Raw genomic sequence first — 17073 nt, 5'->3', positions numbered from 1 at the left:
GACCCAAGGGCGCTGGGGCAGAGCCCATCTCACTGGAGGGCCTCCCTGGGCTTTTTCCTAGGCACCCCTCTCCTTTCCAAACATCCGGTTGGGAACTATAGGGCCCCAAATCTGTTGCAGGGTCTGGCCCTTTTCTCTTACTTAGGTAGCTCGCAGGGAATGTTGTAAGGAGTTATTCCAATATCCTTCCCTGGACCCGGCGCCATTCCTTCTTCTCACAGCTCATGAAGTTCGCGCCGGCCTAGCTATCCACCAATCGGATGTAACCTGGCATTCCACCTGAATCCCACCTCCCAATCTTCCAGCCCCCTCCCCAACTCCGTCCACTCGCCAATCATCCCTAGGCATTCACCTGCAGGCGCCAACCCCCTAGGGGCCTGGCCTCAATCCTCCCAATCCCCACCCCCTACACCTGGAAGACAAAAAGGCCCCCCCCCCAGGTGCGGCCCGCTCTCTTATCCCTCCTCCTCTGCTCTCTGTCTCTCTGCTCTCTCTCTTCTCTTGCTTTTTTTTTTTGCTCTCCCGTCTTCCTCCGGCCTCCCTTCCCCCCTCCCCTTCCCCTTCCCCTCCACCCTGTTCCTGCCCCGTTGGAATAAACCTCCTAAGATACCTCGTTGTGTCTGGTGTGTTTCAGCTCACGGTAAAGAACCAGGTTGTGGGAATTAACTGCGCATAATAATATCGTAACATCCTAGGAACTAGAACTCTAAAATCTTTTTAAATAACTAACAAATGTAGCCCCTCAAGCCAGACTGCCGGAGTGTCTGTAGGGGGACGTGGGCATGGCTGTGCCTTTTTCCCCAGGACACGTGTATGAAGTAACAGGATCAACAGGTGGGGGGAGGGGGAACACCTCCTTGTGGGGATCCTGGCTATCTCAATCAGTAGAGCATGAGGTCCTTAGTCTCAGGGTCATGGGTTCGAGCTCCATTTTGAGCATTCTTTTTAACTCAGTACTATTATTGTTAGTGCTTAGTGATCTCACTAATCACTGTAGGAGAACGCGATGGTGTTATCACCGTCCTCCCACCGGCAGCAAGTTTTCGGAACAACCTCAATACCGGGCTGCCGACCAAACCTTTTCAGTGATCCCTCCTGAGTAGGGGCATTCCGCTCACAACTATCACTGGACCTAAGAATCTACAAAGTACCACTGGGCATAAAATCTAAACACAATCCTATCCAGTCATTTAGGATGCCCAATCCACAATGCAAGGTAGTGAACAAACGAAGTTTTCTGCCTTTTGTGATTCTGCCTTAATGGCTTGACTGGGGGCTGTGTGAACTCCAGCCCTAATAGCCTAGGTGACACCCAGCAGGACACCTGGCAGACCACTCCTCAGGAAGGAGGTACCTGGTGTTTGATAAGATCCACCATCCTATAGCTCATCGATTTGTACTGATTGAAAGTTGCTAGTTTCAAACCCACCAATAGAAGCCTGCTAGGTCATGACTGTATAATTAACAGCCTGAAATGTATAAAAACTGGGGGGCTTGGGCTCTCGCGGGCTTGCTATTGGGTAGTCCTGTGGATCCTGCAGGCTGCCCCTCCCCCGCCCAGCCATGCTGGGCTGGGAGACCTAGGTTAGTTTGAATAAACCACCTTTTTGCCTTAGCACCGACTTCATCAGAAACCCGCACAACAGTAGCACACGATGGAGATCACAGAAACTTTGGGGGATGCACACATCCTAAAAGAGCTCCTCGGGCTCGTCCGGGATTTGAACCCGGGACCTCTCGCACCCTAAGCGAGAATCATACCCCTAGACCAACGAGCCAACATGCTGGAATTGTGTTTATGATCTTAGTTGAACTCCATTGATTTTACTCTGGCAGAAACTATCCCATAGGATGACCACATTGAAGAAATAATATCCAGGAATACCCAGATGCGATAATTCTAGAAAAAGCTTCGCAGGAAGCCTAGTGACCTTGCTTGTCCCTGGAGGGTCTCAGGGTCACGAAGGGCATCTCAGGGCAACGCAGCAGGCCTGGGGGCTCCACTGTGGGCTCCCTGTGGGCTCCTCCCATGGGCCCACCCTGACCAGCACCACAGGCTAGCCGTTCCTTCCTTTCAAAGATAATCATCTCACATGTTGGTCTCACCACCCCACGCCAGAAGAAAGCCCAAGGAACCAGGAGGCCCTGTGTACCACTTGGTCACACCCATTCCATTCGGGGCTTGCTGGGGGCACAGGCCCTCCCCACCACTGGGGTCCTGTGGTTGCCCTCACCCGACTGTGGGCCCCTGGCAGTCCCTCAAGAAGGAACTGGGCTCTGTGGATGTTCTGAAAAGTTCTTGTGAACTTACACCTGCGGTCACCAGAGCCTAGCAAGGCAGCGCTCAGGCCAGCAGAGCCAGGAACACGGACAGGGAGAAGGTCTGGGGATGAAGCACCGACAGGAGACCAGTGATGGTAGAAGTCTCTCCGAAGTCTCTCTTTATTGCTCCTTCACTTCTCCTTCTATAATTCCCAACCCCCGTCCTAATTTAGCCAGGAAATTGGATACAGATGGGTCAATTAGTCTAGGTGTTTTTAGCCACAAGCCCAGTTCCTGTTCCTGTTCCTGCCCAGCTTAACAAACGCTATTAATTTCTTGGCCCACAACAGGGGTGACAGGTGCCGCACAGTCACAAGGCAAGGACAGACCCTCACATCGGGTTACACAGAAAGCACCGAGGGAGGAGCTGGTGCAAACAAGCATTGGAAAAACTAGAGACGTGGTATTAGGCTGTACGCAAAAGTGGAGGTGTTGGACCCGGGCCCACAAACATGCGAGGAATTAGGCGCTAATTACAAGCTTTCAATGGGTTGTACCTGGCTTCCTGAGCTGGACTGGCACGAGATTCTCCACTCAATTAAAAGGAAGGGCTCGTCCGGGATTTGAACCCGGGACCTCTCGCACCCAAAGCGAGAATCATACCCCTAGACCAACGAGCCGACAGAACCCTTCGTTGCTGTGAAGTCTTTGGGGATCCGACTGGCGGTTCCACCCTCCATCTCTGGTCCCGCCCCGGAATGTGTGCCATGAATATCGGTCTCTCTTGTAGAGGTGCAGTGCCGCAGGCCTGACTTTGGGGACGCTCGGTCTTTCCTCAGGTACTGCGGCTTCGGCCCCGGGCTTCCGACGCTCAAGCTCCGTGGCGGGTGACAAGGGGCTGCAGCCCACTGGGGAGGGAGAGTCGGGTAAGCCAGTGAGAGTGCGGAGTTCTCTCCCAGGGACCACAACTCAGGACCCTGGCAAGGAGACCTGGCCCCTGAATGGGGGGGAGGAGTCAGAAGATTTCTTTGTCCTTTTGGTATATGTGTCTTTCCAATAAAAATAAATTTTAAAAATAATAAAAAAAAACAAGCATACCATTCCCAGTCCTTGGCTCAAAGACACCGCAATTCAGCAGTTCACAACAAATTTGCATCATCTGGCTTTAGTCAGAACCGGTACCGTGGAGCGTTCGGACACACCAGTGTGGTGCAGAACCGGCCTGGTGGAACTTCCGCCCAGGAGGGACACACCTGCACACTTCTGCTATGATACCTAAAACGCTAGCTCTCTCTACCCCGAGTGGGACTCGAACCCACAATCCCTGGCTTAGGAGGCCAATGCCTTATCCATTAGGCCACCGGGGCTGACAAGGGGTCTCCTCCAGCGAGTCCTAGACGACTCCCTCCTTCCCGCCCAGGGTCCCCTGCGCAGGCGTCTCGCTCCGGGCCAGGGACGCTGGCGGCCCCCTCCCGCCCCTGCCGCCCCTGCCGCCCCTGCCGCCCCCTCCCGCCCCCTGCCGCCCCTCCCGCCCCCTGCCGCCCCCTCCCGCCCCCTCCCGCCCCCTCCCGCCCCCTCCCGCCCCTGCCGCCCCCTGCCGCCCCTGCCGCCCCCTGCCGCCCCTCACGCCCCCTGCCGCCCCTCACGCCCCCTCACGCCCCTCCCGCCACCTCCCGCCACCCAGGAGCGGCGGGGCCGGGGCCGGGACAGGAAAGCTCAGTCCAGCCCGGGCTTCTGACTCGGGTGCGGGGCTCTGGGATCCAGCCCGGGAGAGATAAATAAATCATAAACAGGTGTAGCTAGCGTGTACGGAAGCACATTCCTGACGCCGTCGGCGATACCATCCCGACCGGACGTGGGTGAGCGGAGTCCACTCTGCCCTCCCCAGCCTGCCGCCGCCCCCCCAGGAACTCGTCCCCAGGGGTGGACCAGATTCCGAGTGACGCAAACCACGTGGCCCCAGGTCTCTAACCTCATGACCTCTGCCGCCTCCCGCAGCACGCCCGGCTAGCTCAGTCGGTAGAGCATGAGACTCTTAATCTCAGGGTCGTGGGTTCGAGCCCCACGTTGGGCGTCTGCTTTTCTTTCCTCTTGATGACTTGTCCTGGTGAACCCCAGAAACACGACCGACAGCAGAGGTACAAGGCGCCACTCACCGCCGGGGACCCTTCTTTTCCTCTCCTCAGCTGCAGTCCTCGCCCCGGCTCTCCCTCGCGGGGGTCTCTTCAGCCTCAGCTCGGCGCTTCACCCGCGGTTCGCCTCAGCGCCAGCCTCCCCTGCTCTGCTCCTTCCCCCTCAGCCTCAGTGCTCACTCCTCAGCTGGTTTTCCTCAGCGACCCTCACTCAGCCCTCCTCAGCGACCCTCACTCAGTCCTCCTCAGCTGCGACCCTCACTCAGCCCTCCTCAGCTGCGACCCTCACTCAGCCCTCCTCAGCGACCCTCACTCAGCTCTCCTCAGCGACCCTCACTCAGCCCTCCTCTGCGACCCTCACTCAGCCCTCCTCTGCGACCCTCACTCAGCCCTCCTCAGCGACCCTCACTCAGCTCTCCTCTGCGACCCTCACTCAGCTCTCCTCTGCGACCCTCACTCAGCTCTCCTCAGCGACCCTCACTCAGCCCTCCTCAGCGACCCTCACTCAGCCCTCCTCTGCGACCCTCACTCAGCCCTCCTCAGCTGCGACCCTCACTCAGCCCTCCTCTGCGACCCTCACTCAGCCCTCCTCAGCTGAGACACTCAGCCCTCCTCAGCGACCCTCACTCAGCTCTCCTCTGCAACCCTCACTCAGCCCTCCTCAGCGACCCTCACTCAGCTCTCCTCTGCGACCCTCACTCAGCCCTCCTCTGCGACCCTCACTCAGCCCTACTCAGCGACCCTCACTCAGCCCTCCTCAGCTGAGACCCTCACTCAGCCCTCCTCAGCTGAGACCCTCACTCAGCCCTCCTCAGCTGAGACCCTCACTCAGCCCTCCTCAGCTGAGACCCTCACTCAGCCCTCCTCAGCTGAGACCCTCACTCAGCCCTCCTCAGCTGAGACCCTCACTCAGCCCTCCTCAGCTGAGACCCTCACTCAGCCCTCCTCAGCGACCCTCACTCAGCCCTCCTCAGCGACCCTCACTCAGCCCTCCTCAGCGACCCTCACTCAGCTCTCCTCAGCGACCCTCACTCAGCCCTCCTCAGCTGCGACCCTCACTCAGCCCTCCTCAGCGACCCTCACTCAGCCCTCCTCAGCTGAGACCCTCACTCAGCCCTCCTCAGCTGAGACCCTCACTCAGCCCTCCTCAGCGACCCTCACTCAGCCCTCCTCAGCTGAGACCCTCACTCAGCCCTCCTCTGCGACCCTCACTCAGCCCTCCTCTGCGACCCTCACTCAGCCCTCCTCAGCGACCCTCACTCAGCTCTCCTCTGCGACCCTCACTCAGCTCTCCTCAGCGACCCTCACTCAGCCCTCCTCTGCGACCCTCACTCAGCCCTCCTCTGCGACCCTCACTCAGCTCTCCTCTGCGACCCTCACTCAGCTCTCCTCAGCGACCCTCACTCAGCCCTCCTCAGCGACCCTCACTCAGCCCTCCTCTGCGACCCTCACTCAGCCCTCCTCAGCTGCGACCCTCACTCAGCCCTCCTCAGCTGCGACCCTCACTCAGCCCTCCTCAGCTGCGACCCTCACTCAGCCCTCCTCAGCTGAGACACTCAGCCCTCCTCAGCGACCCTCACTCAGCTCTCCTCTGCAACCCTCACTCAGCCCTCCTCAGCGACCCTCACTCAGCTCTCCTCTGCGACCCTCACTCAGCCCTCCTCTGCGACCCTCACTCAGCCCTCCTCAGCGACCCTCACTCAGCCCTCCTCAGCTGAGACCCTCACTCAGCCCTCCTCAGCTGAGACCCTCACTCAGCCCTCCTCAGCTGAGACCCTCACTCAGCCCTCCTCAGCTGAGACCCTCACTCAGCCCTCCTCAGCTGAGACCCTCACTCAGCCCTCCTCAGCGACCCTCACTCAGCCCTCCTCAGCGACCCTCACTCAGCCCTCCTCAGCGACCCTCACTCAGCTCTCCTCAGCGACCCTCACTCAGCCCTCCTCAGCTGCGACCCTCACTCAGCCCTCCTCAGCGACCCTCACTCAGCCCTCCTCAGCTGAGACCCTCACTCAGCCCTCCTCAGCTGCGACCCTCACTCAGCCCTCCTCAGCGACCCTCACTCAGCCCTCCTCAGCTGAGACCCTCACTCAGCCCTCCTCAGCTGAGACCCTCACTCAGCCCTCCTCAGCGACCCTCACTCAGCCCTCCTCAGCTGAGACCCTCACTCAGCCCTCCTCTGCGACCCTCACTCAGCTCTCCTCTGCAACCCTCACTCAGCCCTCCTCAGCGACCCTCACTCAGCTCTCCTCTGCGACCCTCACTCAGCTCTCCTCAGCGACCCTCACTCAGCCCTCCTCAGCTGCGACCCTCACTCAGCCCTCCTCTGCGACCCTCACTCAGCCCTCCTCAGCTGCGACCCTCACTCAGCCCTCCTCAGCTGAGACCCTCAGCCCTCCTCTGCGACCCTCACTCCCTCCTCGCCAGTTCTCTCCTCCTCGGAGGCTCCCGAGGCGGGAATGCCGGCCGCGCTCAGCACCAAGAGCCGCTTCCCGGGACTCCCGGAGCAGCACGTTCAACAAGCGGCCGTGTCTTCTCAGTGAAACGTTAACTCAGTCCCGGAGCACGCAAACGCTTCAGGGCCCACGCACAACTACCAGACTTTTAAGGGTTGCGTTCCCATGGCAAGAAGTCTAAGTCACCTGTTAGATTTCGGTTTACATTTTTAAAACTATGGAAAATACAGTTAGAAAGAAACGTTGCCATTTTAATCACGTTCAAGTGTGAGGTTCTGGGACATCAAAGGCAACAGTCATCACCTCACCGCCAGCATCTATTGGGTTTTTAAGAGTACAGGTCCGTCCAGACTCCAGCACTGAGTTCTGAGTTCATTGCCTCACCCCCGTTCGCATAGATCAGGGTTCACTGAGCCGGTATCGGGGCTGCGGAAGAGTGCCCGGGTCCGTAGAGGTACAGTCTTGAAAGAAAAAAATTCTGTGCGATACGAAAATGCAAACCTGCAGCGACCACGAAGGGACTCGAACCCTCAATCTTCTGATCCGGAATCAGACGCCTTATCCATTAGGCCACGCGGCCACACAGAAGTGATGGTTCCGGTTTTTCCTATAAAGCCTTCTTGGAGGCGTCCGTGCTGCCTGTTTCAACGCGCATGCCCCGTCTGGAGTAGCGCTCCGCCCCTCGCGGCTCCGAGCTGCCGCAGCCCCAGCCACTTCCCCACCACCGCGAGTCGGCTGCTCAGCTGCAACTCCCTTGCATGTCCGGGTACCGGGCGGCCCTCCCGCCGCGGGGCACCTGCCACCCTGCAACAACCTATTTCGGGGCCTTCGAGCCGCAGGCTGACTTCCGACCGTGTCTCCGGAGGAAGCGGAGACCAGAGGCATGACCCAGTCCCCCGTGGACGTGAGGACATGTCTCCCCGCCTGGCTGTGTTGCTTGGGTCCCTCGACACGGACTCAGCCCCCAGGGCTGCCTTTCGTTCCCCACTTGTTTCGTTCCAGGTGCTTCATCCCGATGTCTCACTTATGTCACAGATCCCCGGGAGCCACGGTAGTCATTCACAGAGTTTATTGCACGATAACCGAGCACCCGGCCTAGGTGGCCACCGGCAGGCGAGGACAGCAGGGCTGGATGGGGCAAGCCGCTACCATCAGACCTGCAGGCAGAGCCGGCCCCGCAGCGAGCTCCGGATCTCCAGGCAGGCCTTGCGCAGCTCCTCGCTGTCGGGCCCCAGCACATCCAGCTCACACACGCGCCTGTTCACCTGTGGGGCCGCACCAGCCCACCAGGTCCTCCAGTGGAAGTGCTCTCTTCACATCTTTCAGCCCCAAGGCGCCAAAGTCCGTTCTACTCTCCCCCCACCTGCTCCCTACCCTCCTCTGCCCCTCACAATGCCCTCCCCCTCCCTTCAAGAGAAGTACCATCCCTCACCCCCCACCCCCACCCCGCTGCTTCCCTGGTAGTCTCAGCTGTTGAAGGCATTGGAGGGTCACCAGAACACTGGGGCCAAGGAGAAGGGCCAGCCTAGCCCCACCCACACCCCACCCAACACACCTCAGTCAGCAGTTCCAGGAGGTCTCTCCTGGGGTCCGCCCTGAGGACATCCACCAGGGTCTGGATGAAGTCAGAGCCCTTCTCATCCCGATAGGCCACACAGCCTACACCAAAGGACCCAGAGTCTGGATCAGACCAGGCCTCCTACCTTCGCCTTCCCAGATTCCCAAGGGCCGATTGGTGGTGGAAGCTGAGAAGGGGGCAGTCCTGGGTCAGTCCCAAGAACTGGACTTCCTGCTTCTGGAACAAGTAGGTGGACCTGCTATGTGCCGGACACTGAGCAGGGCCAGGAAACCAACAGATCTGCCCTGCCCTGGTAGACCTCAGCCTGGGGGAACAGGTGCCCACTACAGAAGTCAGCACTGAACACGGGCTCACCATCACTGCCACGGCAAATGTAGGAGTGAAGGAGGCTGCATTGTAGCTGGCACCCCAATCCCAAGCCCAGTTGCCTCTGAGGCCAGAAGCTGTGTCCTCACCCTCAGAGGCTGCGTAGACCATCAGCATGTCTGCTTGGCTGCAGCTCCCTGAAGTGGGACCCCTGAGACAGCCACCTGCAGAAAGAGTAACCTCTGGGACTCCTCCATCCCAGGGTGCCCCACATCTGGCTCCAGGGCAGGCGAGACAGGCATGAGAGCTCAGGAGAGCCAGTTTGCCTGGCTGATTCCAGCTTTGGTGCTAGGCCTTCCCAGAGAGAGGCCCGTGGGTTCTAGGAAGACTTTTCCTTTCCTGTGTCTCGGCAGCAGGATCTCTGCAGACACCCCTGGAATGATCTCTGGAGGTTTCTGAGCCTCGGCTCTGCAAGACGGGACCCACCTTGAGCATCAACGTGGACCTGGAGCACATCTGCATGGGAGGGGAGGGTCGGGGGTGTCCACAGCCAGCGCCGGTACCAGGGCAGAGCACTCGACCCCCTGCCAGCATCCCTGTTCCCTGGGAGGAGAGGAGAGAGGTGGACAGCAGCCTGCAGAGGGGGCCGGGTAGGCCCACCATGCTGGAGGATTTAGGGCTTTGTTCATGCGGCAGGGACAGGTGGTCAAGATTCCCCAACAGCAAAGCTGGCAGCTGACCAGGGCAGGAGGAGGCCAGCAGAAGGCCGAGTGCCACTCACCGCCACGGCATGCCTGAACCAGGATGATCTTGGGACAGCTCCGCAGTGCCGGGCAGCAGCATAGCTCCTGCACTAGCGCCTCCGGCTGTATCTCCTGCTCATCAGCCCCCAGCAGCTGCCCGCGTGGCCCGCCATGGGCCATCAGGGCCACAAGCACACAACTCACAGGGCCCTGGTGGGAGTCCAGCTGCTCCTGAAACCGGGCTAGCTCCTCCCAAAACGCCTAGAGTGAGGGTGAGGTTAGGGTTAGGGCCAGGCCAAGGGCCAGGAAGGCTTCCTCAGCCCCACTCACTGGGATTCCACATGCCAAGCTGAGCCCAGGGAGCAACCCAGCAGGGTTGTGGCAATGTGGAGGTCCGCCCATTCTCCTAGAGCTGGGGCTTTTGCTCTGTCAGGGAAGCTCCAGAAGGAAGTTACATGGCCTGAGGAGAGGACAGGTGCTGATGGGAGACCCTTGCAGGGAAAGCTCTGAGCCAGGAAAGAGACCCAGGTGACCGTATGGCCATGACAGCAGCAGGGCAGTGACGACTGCAGATTAGACTCAAGAATTCACTTCCTGTGAAGGGTAAGTGGCCCAGAGTCTTCCCCGTCCTAGGGCATCCCTTCAGAGCCTCCACCGCATGTTCCGGGCTTCCCCTCACCTGGACCGTGGGGTCTATCCTCAAGGTGGTCTGGAAGCCCAGGGTCCGACACAGGCCCCCTAGAGCCTCCACATCATGCTCGGCTCCCGGCCGGCCTCGGGTCACAGCCAGAAGAAGGGCAGCCCTGGCCCCGGCCATGTCGTACTGAGCACTGGGAGCGGGTTCTGCCTGTGGAGAGGTACGCAGGCTCAGCCCACATGGCCTCAGCGGACTCAGCGCTGCACCATCTTCTGCCTGGGGCTCCCAGCTTCTCTGTCCTGTGGGCCACTGCAGTCACATGATGCATCACACCATGCCCCTCACCTCCAGCCTCCAGGACTCGTCGCTTGCCAGGCACAGTGCCCCTCTCAAAGAGCTCCGGAAGACTGGGCAGCAGACATTCCCCCCACACTCATCAGTCACCCTGCAGAACAGCTGGGAGGGTACAGTCCAAGGCCATGTCAGAGGGGCTGTCCCCTCACTTCCGGGGTCATCTAGGGACTCCTCAGCCACCCTCAAGACTGTCAGACCTTGCCCCAGCACCCTGGGTCCTACAGTCTAACAGGGCAGATGTCCACTGCCAGTGTGGGTGCTAAAGTGGGCAGCGAGAGAAGCCAGAATATACACAAGGAAGGCAAAGAAGGGCACCACTGACATGCTGGCTGGTGCCCAGGGGGTGAGGGAGAACAAGGCTTGGAGGCTGGTACCATGTGGGCAGAGCGAACAGGTGGGGAAAGCACCTGCCAACCAATGTAACGGGCCCAACGCCCCCACCTCTGTCAGCAGCTGCAGCAGTGACCAGTGAGGACAGCGGCCACAGAGCTCCCGGAGGCTGGCGAGGAAGGGCCCAGATACTGGGGCGGCTGGATGGAGAAGCACCAGTCTACAGTAAAGCTCTGGCCGACACCCACCCCTACTCTGCCCACCCCAAAGCCAGGCACCCCATCCTGGCCACTCACCCTCAGGGCCACTTGAAAGCAGCAGGAAGACTTTGGGGCAGCCCTGGAGGACCTCACAACAGCTCAGCTCCCAGATCAGCTTCTGGGGTTGCTTGAGCTGCCCACGTGGGGCCACCAAGGCCACGAGGGCACAGCTCACAGGACCTCCAAGGGCATCCAGGTGCTTCCTGAATGAAGTTAGCTGCTGCAGGAAGTTCTGGTACAGAGTAAAGGCTGGCTGAGACCTGGAGACCACAGTGGGAATGGGGGGACTGGGGTCGAGGGGAGGAGCAAGGGCTCACCTGGACCAAGGCCTCCCTCCTCTGGCAGCTTTCAAAGCCCAAGGCCTGGAACACGTCCTCCAGGGCAGTGATTGTAGCGGCAGACACCCCGGGACTGCTGAGTACCAGGGCCATCCTCGGGCCCTGCACGCTGTACTCTCCCTGGGGAGGGAGACAAGGCCACAGGTGGGTAGGGCAGGGCCAGGCTCAGGTGGCGGTCAGAAGCAGGTTGGGCCAGGGCGTCCTTCCTGCTACCTTTCTCCCCAAGCTGTCGCGAGTGTCTGCCAGTAGCGCAGCCGCCTGCAGGGTCCCAGCCACCAGGAAAGCCATGGGGGCTTCCTCTGCACACTGAGCTCTCCTGTGCCTCTCCCTCCACCAGCCGCCACAGCTATCAGCTTGCTTTATGATCTAGACTGGACTCTGTCCCCTTCTGGAACCCTGGGTCCTGGGCCTGGCAGGTCACTTCCTGACTGGGGCCAAGCCTTTCCCTGAGCTAAGAACCTGAGCCAAGTCCTATTCTTAGCTCCCAGCCCACACTCCTATCTGATCTTGTTACACCTGAGTACCTCTCTGAGAAGCCAGTCCCCAGCTCGGAAGAAGTCCTTGTACTGACCCTTCCACTGCCCCAACCCCAGCCCCACCCAGATGGACATGTCAGTACCCAGCCCTGGAGGGAAAAAGCCACCAAGGCAAATCAGTGCCGGCTACAGAAGGTGACCCACGGGAACTGTGACAGGGACCATGCAATATGTTAGATGGTGGCAAGGGGTCTGGCTCACAGAGCAGGCACCAAGCGACATCATGTATCTGCCAGGGCCTCTGAAGGCCACCAGCAGGTAAGTAGGAAGGACTCAGTCATGTGGCAAGCAGGGGCCCTTCCTCCGTGAGCACCAGCAGCCAAGGCCGGCCAGAGGACAGGCTGGTGGGGAGGAGGGCCAGGGTCTCCAGCAGCCTGTATCTCTGGATCCACAGAGAGCAGCCTAGGGGCCCCCACTCCCAAAGGCCACATCTCTGAGCCCCTTTTCCTCATTTCAGGGGGCAGGTCCTGCCTGAGAGCAAAGTGGGCACAGAAGCTGGTGCCCCAGGGTTCCTGCTGCTCTTTGGGATCCAGTCCATAGGACCACAGTGCCAGGCAGACAATAATTCTGGGTCCTCAGGAGCCCATGGCAGTGATGTGAAGGACACAGCAGTGGGAGGCAAGTCTCCACGTTTATTCCACACCCTCTGGTGCAGGGCCTACAGTCGGCCTCTGCTCATGGAAACCAGCCTGCAGACTGCAATACAAAAGAGCAGATGGAGTGCTAATGTTAAGTACAAGCCTTGCTTCCAGGGCAGCTGGCCTTGACTGGACTGTTAGTCTCCAGGGTTGACCTGCCACTGCACGCACAGGCCAGGGGTGGCTCTGATGCTCATGTGGGACAGAGAACAAGACAGCCCACACCCTCACAGCTAGGACAGACCAGAGCGGCTGTGACCTGGAGCTGGGAGGGGTAGGGACCAGTGGTCTGGCAGCCCCCTGAAATGGGGCCAATCTGCACAGGCTGGCAGAACTGAAAGTCTGCACATAGGCAGCAGCTAAGAGTGCTGGCATGAGGTTCCCATAGGGTCCTCACGCTCTCCAGCTATCTTGGGCCTGGGAAGCAGGCACAGGGAGAAGGCAGAAGAGGCAGCAAGATTACAGGGAAATGCCGGGGGTCTCCTGGAGCAGTCCTAGGGTCAGTCTCCATGATCCCCAGGGTCCATGGACAGGCCCGTTGGGTGGAGGATCAGGCTGCACTATGGCACGGGGCCTCCCAGGGCAGCTCACCCCACGGGCTGAGCCATCTTGGCGTGCAGGCTCTGGTGGGTGATGAGGTGCGCGCGCTGCTTAAAGCTCTTGTCGCACTCGCTGCAGCCGAAGGGCCGCTCCCCGGTGTGCACACGCCGGTGGCCCAGCAGGTAGGAGCGCAGTGAGAAGCTTTTGCCGCAGTCACTGCAGCCAAAGGGCTTCTCGCCTGTGTGGATGCGCTGGTGGTCGGCCAGGTAGGCACTATGGCTGAAGCTCTTGCCGCATGCGGAGCAGGAGAAGGGCTTCTCACCCGTGTGCACGCCCTGATGCCGCACCAGGTCTGAGGAGCTGCGGAAGCTCTTGTCGCACTCGGCGCACTTGTGCGGCTTCTCGCCTGTGTGCGTGCGCTGGTGCCGCACCAGGTCCGAGCCCCAGCGGAAGCGCTTCCCGCACTGCCCGCAGCTGTGAGGCTTCTCTGCCGCCAGGTCCTGGAACTGCCGCCGGCTAGTGGGAGGCCGACCCCGCCGCGCCCCCGCCAACCCGCCGCCCAACGTCACTCTGGGCCGGTTCTCGCTCTCCCAGGCTACGGCCTCCTCCGAGCTCCAGGACAGAGCCCCGCACAGCTGCCACTAGCTGCGACCTCTTGCTGGGACTCTGGAGCCCTGGACCTGCAAGGAGAGAGCAGGGCAGTGTCCTGAGCCCCACTGGCACAGGCTGGGGTAAGGGGGAACCCCAGCTTCAAGTTCAGAACCCCTGGACCCAGACAGCCAGCAGAACATTAGCATGATGATAAAATGCAAGCAATTCCAAGCAACTCCAGGGCGGCGCCTGGAGTCCACCTCAGCTGACCCTGCTCAGGGAGGCACGTGCTAATTCTGACACCTATAAGTCTGTCTAAGCTGAAGGGCTCACACTGCAGCTAGCTCAGACCCCAGCTCTGACTACACCCAGGCCAACCTGATACCTGCTGGCCGCAGAGGGGCCCATCAGGATTGGCTGACCTGACTCCCTCAAAGGCTCCAGTGAGCTCATCTCCGGAACATTCCTCATATTTGGACCTGGAGGAGCCCTGGCCAACCCATATCAGTGAAAGGTCTAATCGTGTTGAGAGGGGGCTCTGCCTGAGCGAGGGGTGGACCCTGTGGCTGGCAGCAGCAAAGACCAGGCTTGATGGGCACCCTACTCCTGCTGAGGCGACCTCCCCACCATGTCTGATCAGTTACAGCCCTAACCTCTCTGATCGCTCTTCGTCTCAGCTCCCTTATCTGTGAAATGGGGACGACATTTCGACGCACCAGGTGTGAGAACCAAAGATAAAAACTCCCTTATGCGTGCCCACACCATCACATCTTACACATGCACACCCTGGCCCCACCAACACAAGAGGAACCATACAGGAAAGCCCCCTTCGGAACTGGCTGAGGGTTGTAGGAGGGAAGACTAAGGGATTTCCCAAGGGGAAGTGAGCTGCCTCACCTCACCCCACTGCATCAGGGCCCCAGAAAAGTCCTACACATACTCACTCAGGGTGGCGTTCTGGGAGTTCTCACGCTTGATGTCCCAGAAGAGATCCCTTTGAGCGGGGTCTAGGGAGCCCCATTCCTCCCGAGAGAAATAGAAAGGAATGTCTCCCAACACCACAGGTCCCTGGAACAAGATGAGAGGGCCTGGATCGAGCTGCCTTGCTCCGGGCTCCCAGGAGGAAGCCAGAGAGGCTTAGAGGCCCATGACAGAGGAGGCAGGGCCAGCGTTGGTTGTGGTGGTGGTGATGGTGGTGTCACGGAAAGAAACTCACACAGACCCCAGAGGCCAGGCCAGCATCCGTCCTCTCTCTGGTACTCGCCTCTCTGAGACGCACAGGAAGTTGGGCTACAGGCAAAGAACAATTCAGAGAAGCCGCCCAGGCCCAGGAGCCATACCTCATAGCCTCCCCGCAGCTGCACGCAGGGCCCAAGCCTCACCAAAAGAACTGACCTTGCAGGAGTACTGGGGAAGGGACCAGGCCCCTGCCTGGCCACCAGCACCTGCCAGAATGGAAGCTTACTCACCACCACAGGTAACCCGCTCCTGGGGCACACTCTGTGCCCCTGCCATCGGAGGAGGCCCCTCGTCCTGAGACCCTTGGCCCAACACCTCAGATTCCACCTCCTCAGAGGGTACATCCTGTGCGGGAACCACAACATGCCGGTCAGCACCGAGACCAGACAGAGACAGAATTCTAACCCCTGGGAAGGAGGCCCAGGACACGTCTCTCAGGATGCTGGGACATGCGGCAAGCCATTGTCAAGCATTGAGCAGAACCTGCCCCCATGGGCCAGGAGTCACAGGCACTCAGCAAGGAAGGAGGAAGGCGATACTGCTGCCAAGCGCAGAGCCTCACAACCCCTCTGCCCTCAAGCATCACCGCAAGATGCTCCCGCAGTGAAGGGCCCAGCACCCTGCAAGGCATCAGGGGGCCCATGAACCACTCTGCCTGCCTTCCTACTCATGCTTGGGCACTGGGTGCACACCTCTGGCCTAGAGCATAACCCATGTGGAACTGAAACCTCCCTGCTGGAATATGTCCACTTTGCTCTATGAAACAACCCTCCTGTACCCTGGAGGGCGCCTCTCAGCACCTGATGCCATGCTTCATCATGCTTGTGCTAATGTTCCCTCTGGTTCAGTGTCTCCCCTGGCCCAGGAGTGTTCTGGAGACTTGTCTCCTTGGAGATGACCCCTTGTCTTCAGCCCACTGTTCTCTGGACACCCCTGGACATGGGAGGGGCACCTCACCTGCGGCCAGGCTTTCACCGGCTGCTTCTGCAGATCCTCCACTAAGGCGACAGCCTCCTCGCCGCTCCCTGGGCACTGTTCCTGCACCCAGCTCTGGATGTGCCCTGGCAGCACCGTCAGGAACTGCTCGAGCACCAGCAGCTCAAGGATCTGATCCTTGGTGCGCAGCTCCGGCCGCAGCCAGCGGCAACACAGCTCCCAGAGGCGGCTGAAGGCCTCATGAGGCCGTCCTACTTCCCTGTAACAGAACTGTTGAAAACGCTGGCGGCATGTCTCCACATCCCTGCTGTCTGCTTGCTGGATAGACTCCTGCTCCCAGGATGGATCCTCCACCTTCAAAATGAGAAGCCCTTCTCGCTCCCCAGGGGCCTGCTCCAGGGGCTCCAAGGGGGCTGCCATGCTCCCCACCTGAGGTTCAGGACTGGCCAGCCTCAACCTGGCCCCGGAGATTACCCTTTTTAGTCTCCCAGAGGGATCACCCTTGATGGCCAGGTTGGCATGTGAACACTCCTGGGGAAAGAAGAAAAGAGTAGGACAGGGGGTGGTGTGGAATCAGAGTGGGAAATTCATGGAAAACACATACTATGAAAACATTGCCAGCATCGTGGTGCAGTGGGTTAAATCGCCACCTGTGATGCTGGCATCCCATGACCACCTGCTCCAGTTCCAGCTGCTCCACTTACAATCCAGCTCCCTGTGGGGCAGCCTGGGAAAGCAATGCAGGATAGACCATGTGTTTGAGCCCCTACCACCCAAATTGGAGACCTGGATGGAGCAGCAGATTCCTGGCTTTGGCCTGACTCAGCCCCGGCTATTATGACTGTTTGGGGAATGAGCTAACAGATAGAAGACATCTCTAACTGCCTTCCAAATAAACGAATAAAATGTTTTTTAAAAGAAAAAGTTATGTATGGAATTTTAAAAACTGTTTGTAACAACATAAAAACTTCTAATTCAATTTTTCCACCAATTTTTGAGTAAACCCAAGGCTGCAAGCATCCCAGTCTCCAACCTCTGACAGCCACAGTGGCTTCCCTCCTTATTGGCCATTACTATAGAACCTTGCTCCCATGATTCCCCCAGCCTACCAGCCTAATTTCTATGGCAACAGCACTTAGCCTCACTCAGGGTGCTGCCACACCACCAAACCCAAGGCCGGACTGACAACTGATGGAATA

The 17073-nt window shown here is 59.4% G+C and overlaps 2 protein-coding genes and 5 non-coding genes across 8 annotated transcripts; 1 reads left to right on the top strand and 6 right to left on the bottom strand.

Moving 5' to 3' along the window:
- Positions 1-1706: 1706 nt before the first annotated feature.
- Positions 1707-1778, bottom strand: TRNAP-AGG (transfer RNA proline (anticodon AGG)). The gene has a single exon. It is a non-coding gene; the product is annotated as a tRNA-Pro (tRNA).
- A 1092-nt stretch (positions 1779-2870) lies between these two features.
- Positions 2871-2942, bottom strand: TRNAP-UGG (transfer RNA proline (anticodon UGG)). The gene has a single exon. It is a non-coding gene; the product is annotated as a tRNA-Pro (tRNA).
- Positions 2943-3556: 614 nt separating this feature from the next.
- TRNAR-CCU (transfer RNA arginine (anticodon CCU)) lies at positions 3557-3629 on the bottom strand. Its single transcript has one exon. It is a non-coding gene; the product is annotated as a tRNA-Arg (tRNA).
- A 634-nt stretch (positions 3630-4263) lies between these two features.
- TRNAK-CUU (transfer RNA lysine (anticodon CUU)) lies at positions 4264-4336 on the top strand. Its single transcript has one exon. It is a non-coding gene; the product is annotated as a tRNA-Lys (tRNA).
- Positions 4337-7354: 3018 nt separating this feature from the next.
- TRNAR-CCG (transfer RNA arginine (anticodon CCG)) lies at positions 7355-7427 on the bottom strand. The gene has a single exon. It is a non-coding gene; the product is annotated as a tRNA-Arg (tRNA).
- A 508-nt stretch (positions 7428-7935) lies between these two features.
- Positions 7936-11682, bottom strand: LOC101532621 (caspase-2-like). Of its 2 annotated transcripts, XM_036492965.2 has the most exons (11): positions 11608-11682; positions 11374-11514; positions 11093-11288; positions 10908-10996; positions 10458-10568; positions 10155-10322; positions 9514-9736; positions 9219-9335; positions 8882-8956; positions 8403-8506; positions 7936-8112 (listed from the first exon to the last, which is right to left on the bottom strand). In XM_036492965.2, the coding sequence occupies exons 1-11, from the start codon at positions 11680-11682 to the stop codon at positions 7999-8001; spliced, it is 1413 nt and encodes a 470-aa protein (XP_036348858.2). In that variant the 3' UTR covers positions 7936-7998. The 2 variants fall into 2 exon arrangements, 1 of the variants encoding a protein (XP_036348858.2); XR_009247566.1 differs by having other exon boundaries at positions 8403-8592; positions 8882-9335.
- Positions 11683-12916: 1234 nt separating this feature from the next.
- ZNF213 (zinc finger protein 213) lies at positions 12917-17073 on the bottom strand. The gene is given in 7 exon segments (XM_058680637.1): positions 12917-13760; positions 14283-14305; positions 14607-14767; positions 14916-14989; positions 15169-15283; positions 15896-16405; positions 16479-17073. Coding segments are annotated over 7 exon segments (1554 nt in total). The 5' UTR covers positions 16545-17073; the 3' UTR covers positions 12917-13155.

This window comes from Ochotona princeps, chromosome 24, assembly GCF_030435755.1.
Source record: "Ochotona princeps isolate mOchPri1 chromosome 24, mOchPri1.hap1, whole genome shotgun sequence".
In the NCBI taxonomy this organism is placed as follows: domain Eukaryota; kingdom Metazoa; phylum Chordata; class Mammalia; order Lagomorpha; family Ochotonidae; genus Ochotona; species Ochotona princeps.
Note: the sequence above shows the minus strand (reverse complement) of the source record. Positions and strands in the feature narration are given on the sequence as shown.

Bases quoted from the DNA above. Each gene is read 5' to 3' on its own strand.
- LOC101532621 (XM_036492965.2), bottom strand. From the start codon at position 11,682: ATGGCTTTCCTGGTGGCTGGGACCCTGCAGGCGGCTGCGCTACTGGCA. The intron at 11,289-11,373 runs GTGAGCCCTTGC...ACTCTGTACCAG, and splicing joins GGAGGGAGGCCTTGGTCCAG to AACTTCCTGCAGCAGCTAAC. The intron at 8,957-9,218 runs GTGGGTCCCGTC...CTCTTTCTGCAG, and splicing joins GGTCCACGTTGATGCTCAAG to GTGGCTGTCTCAGGGGTCCC.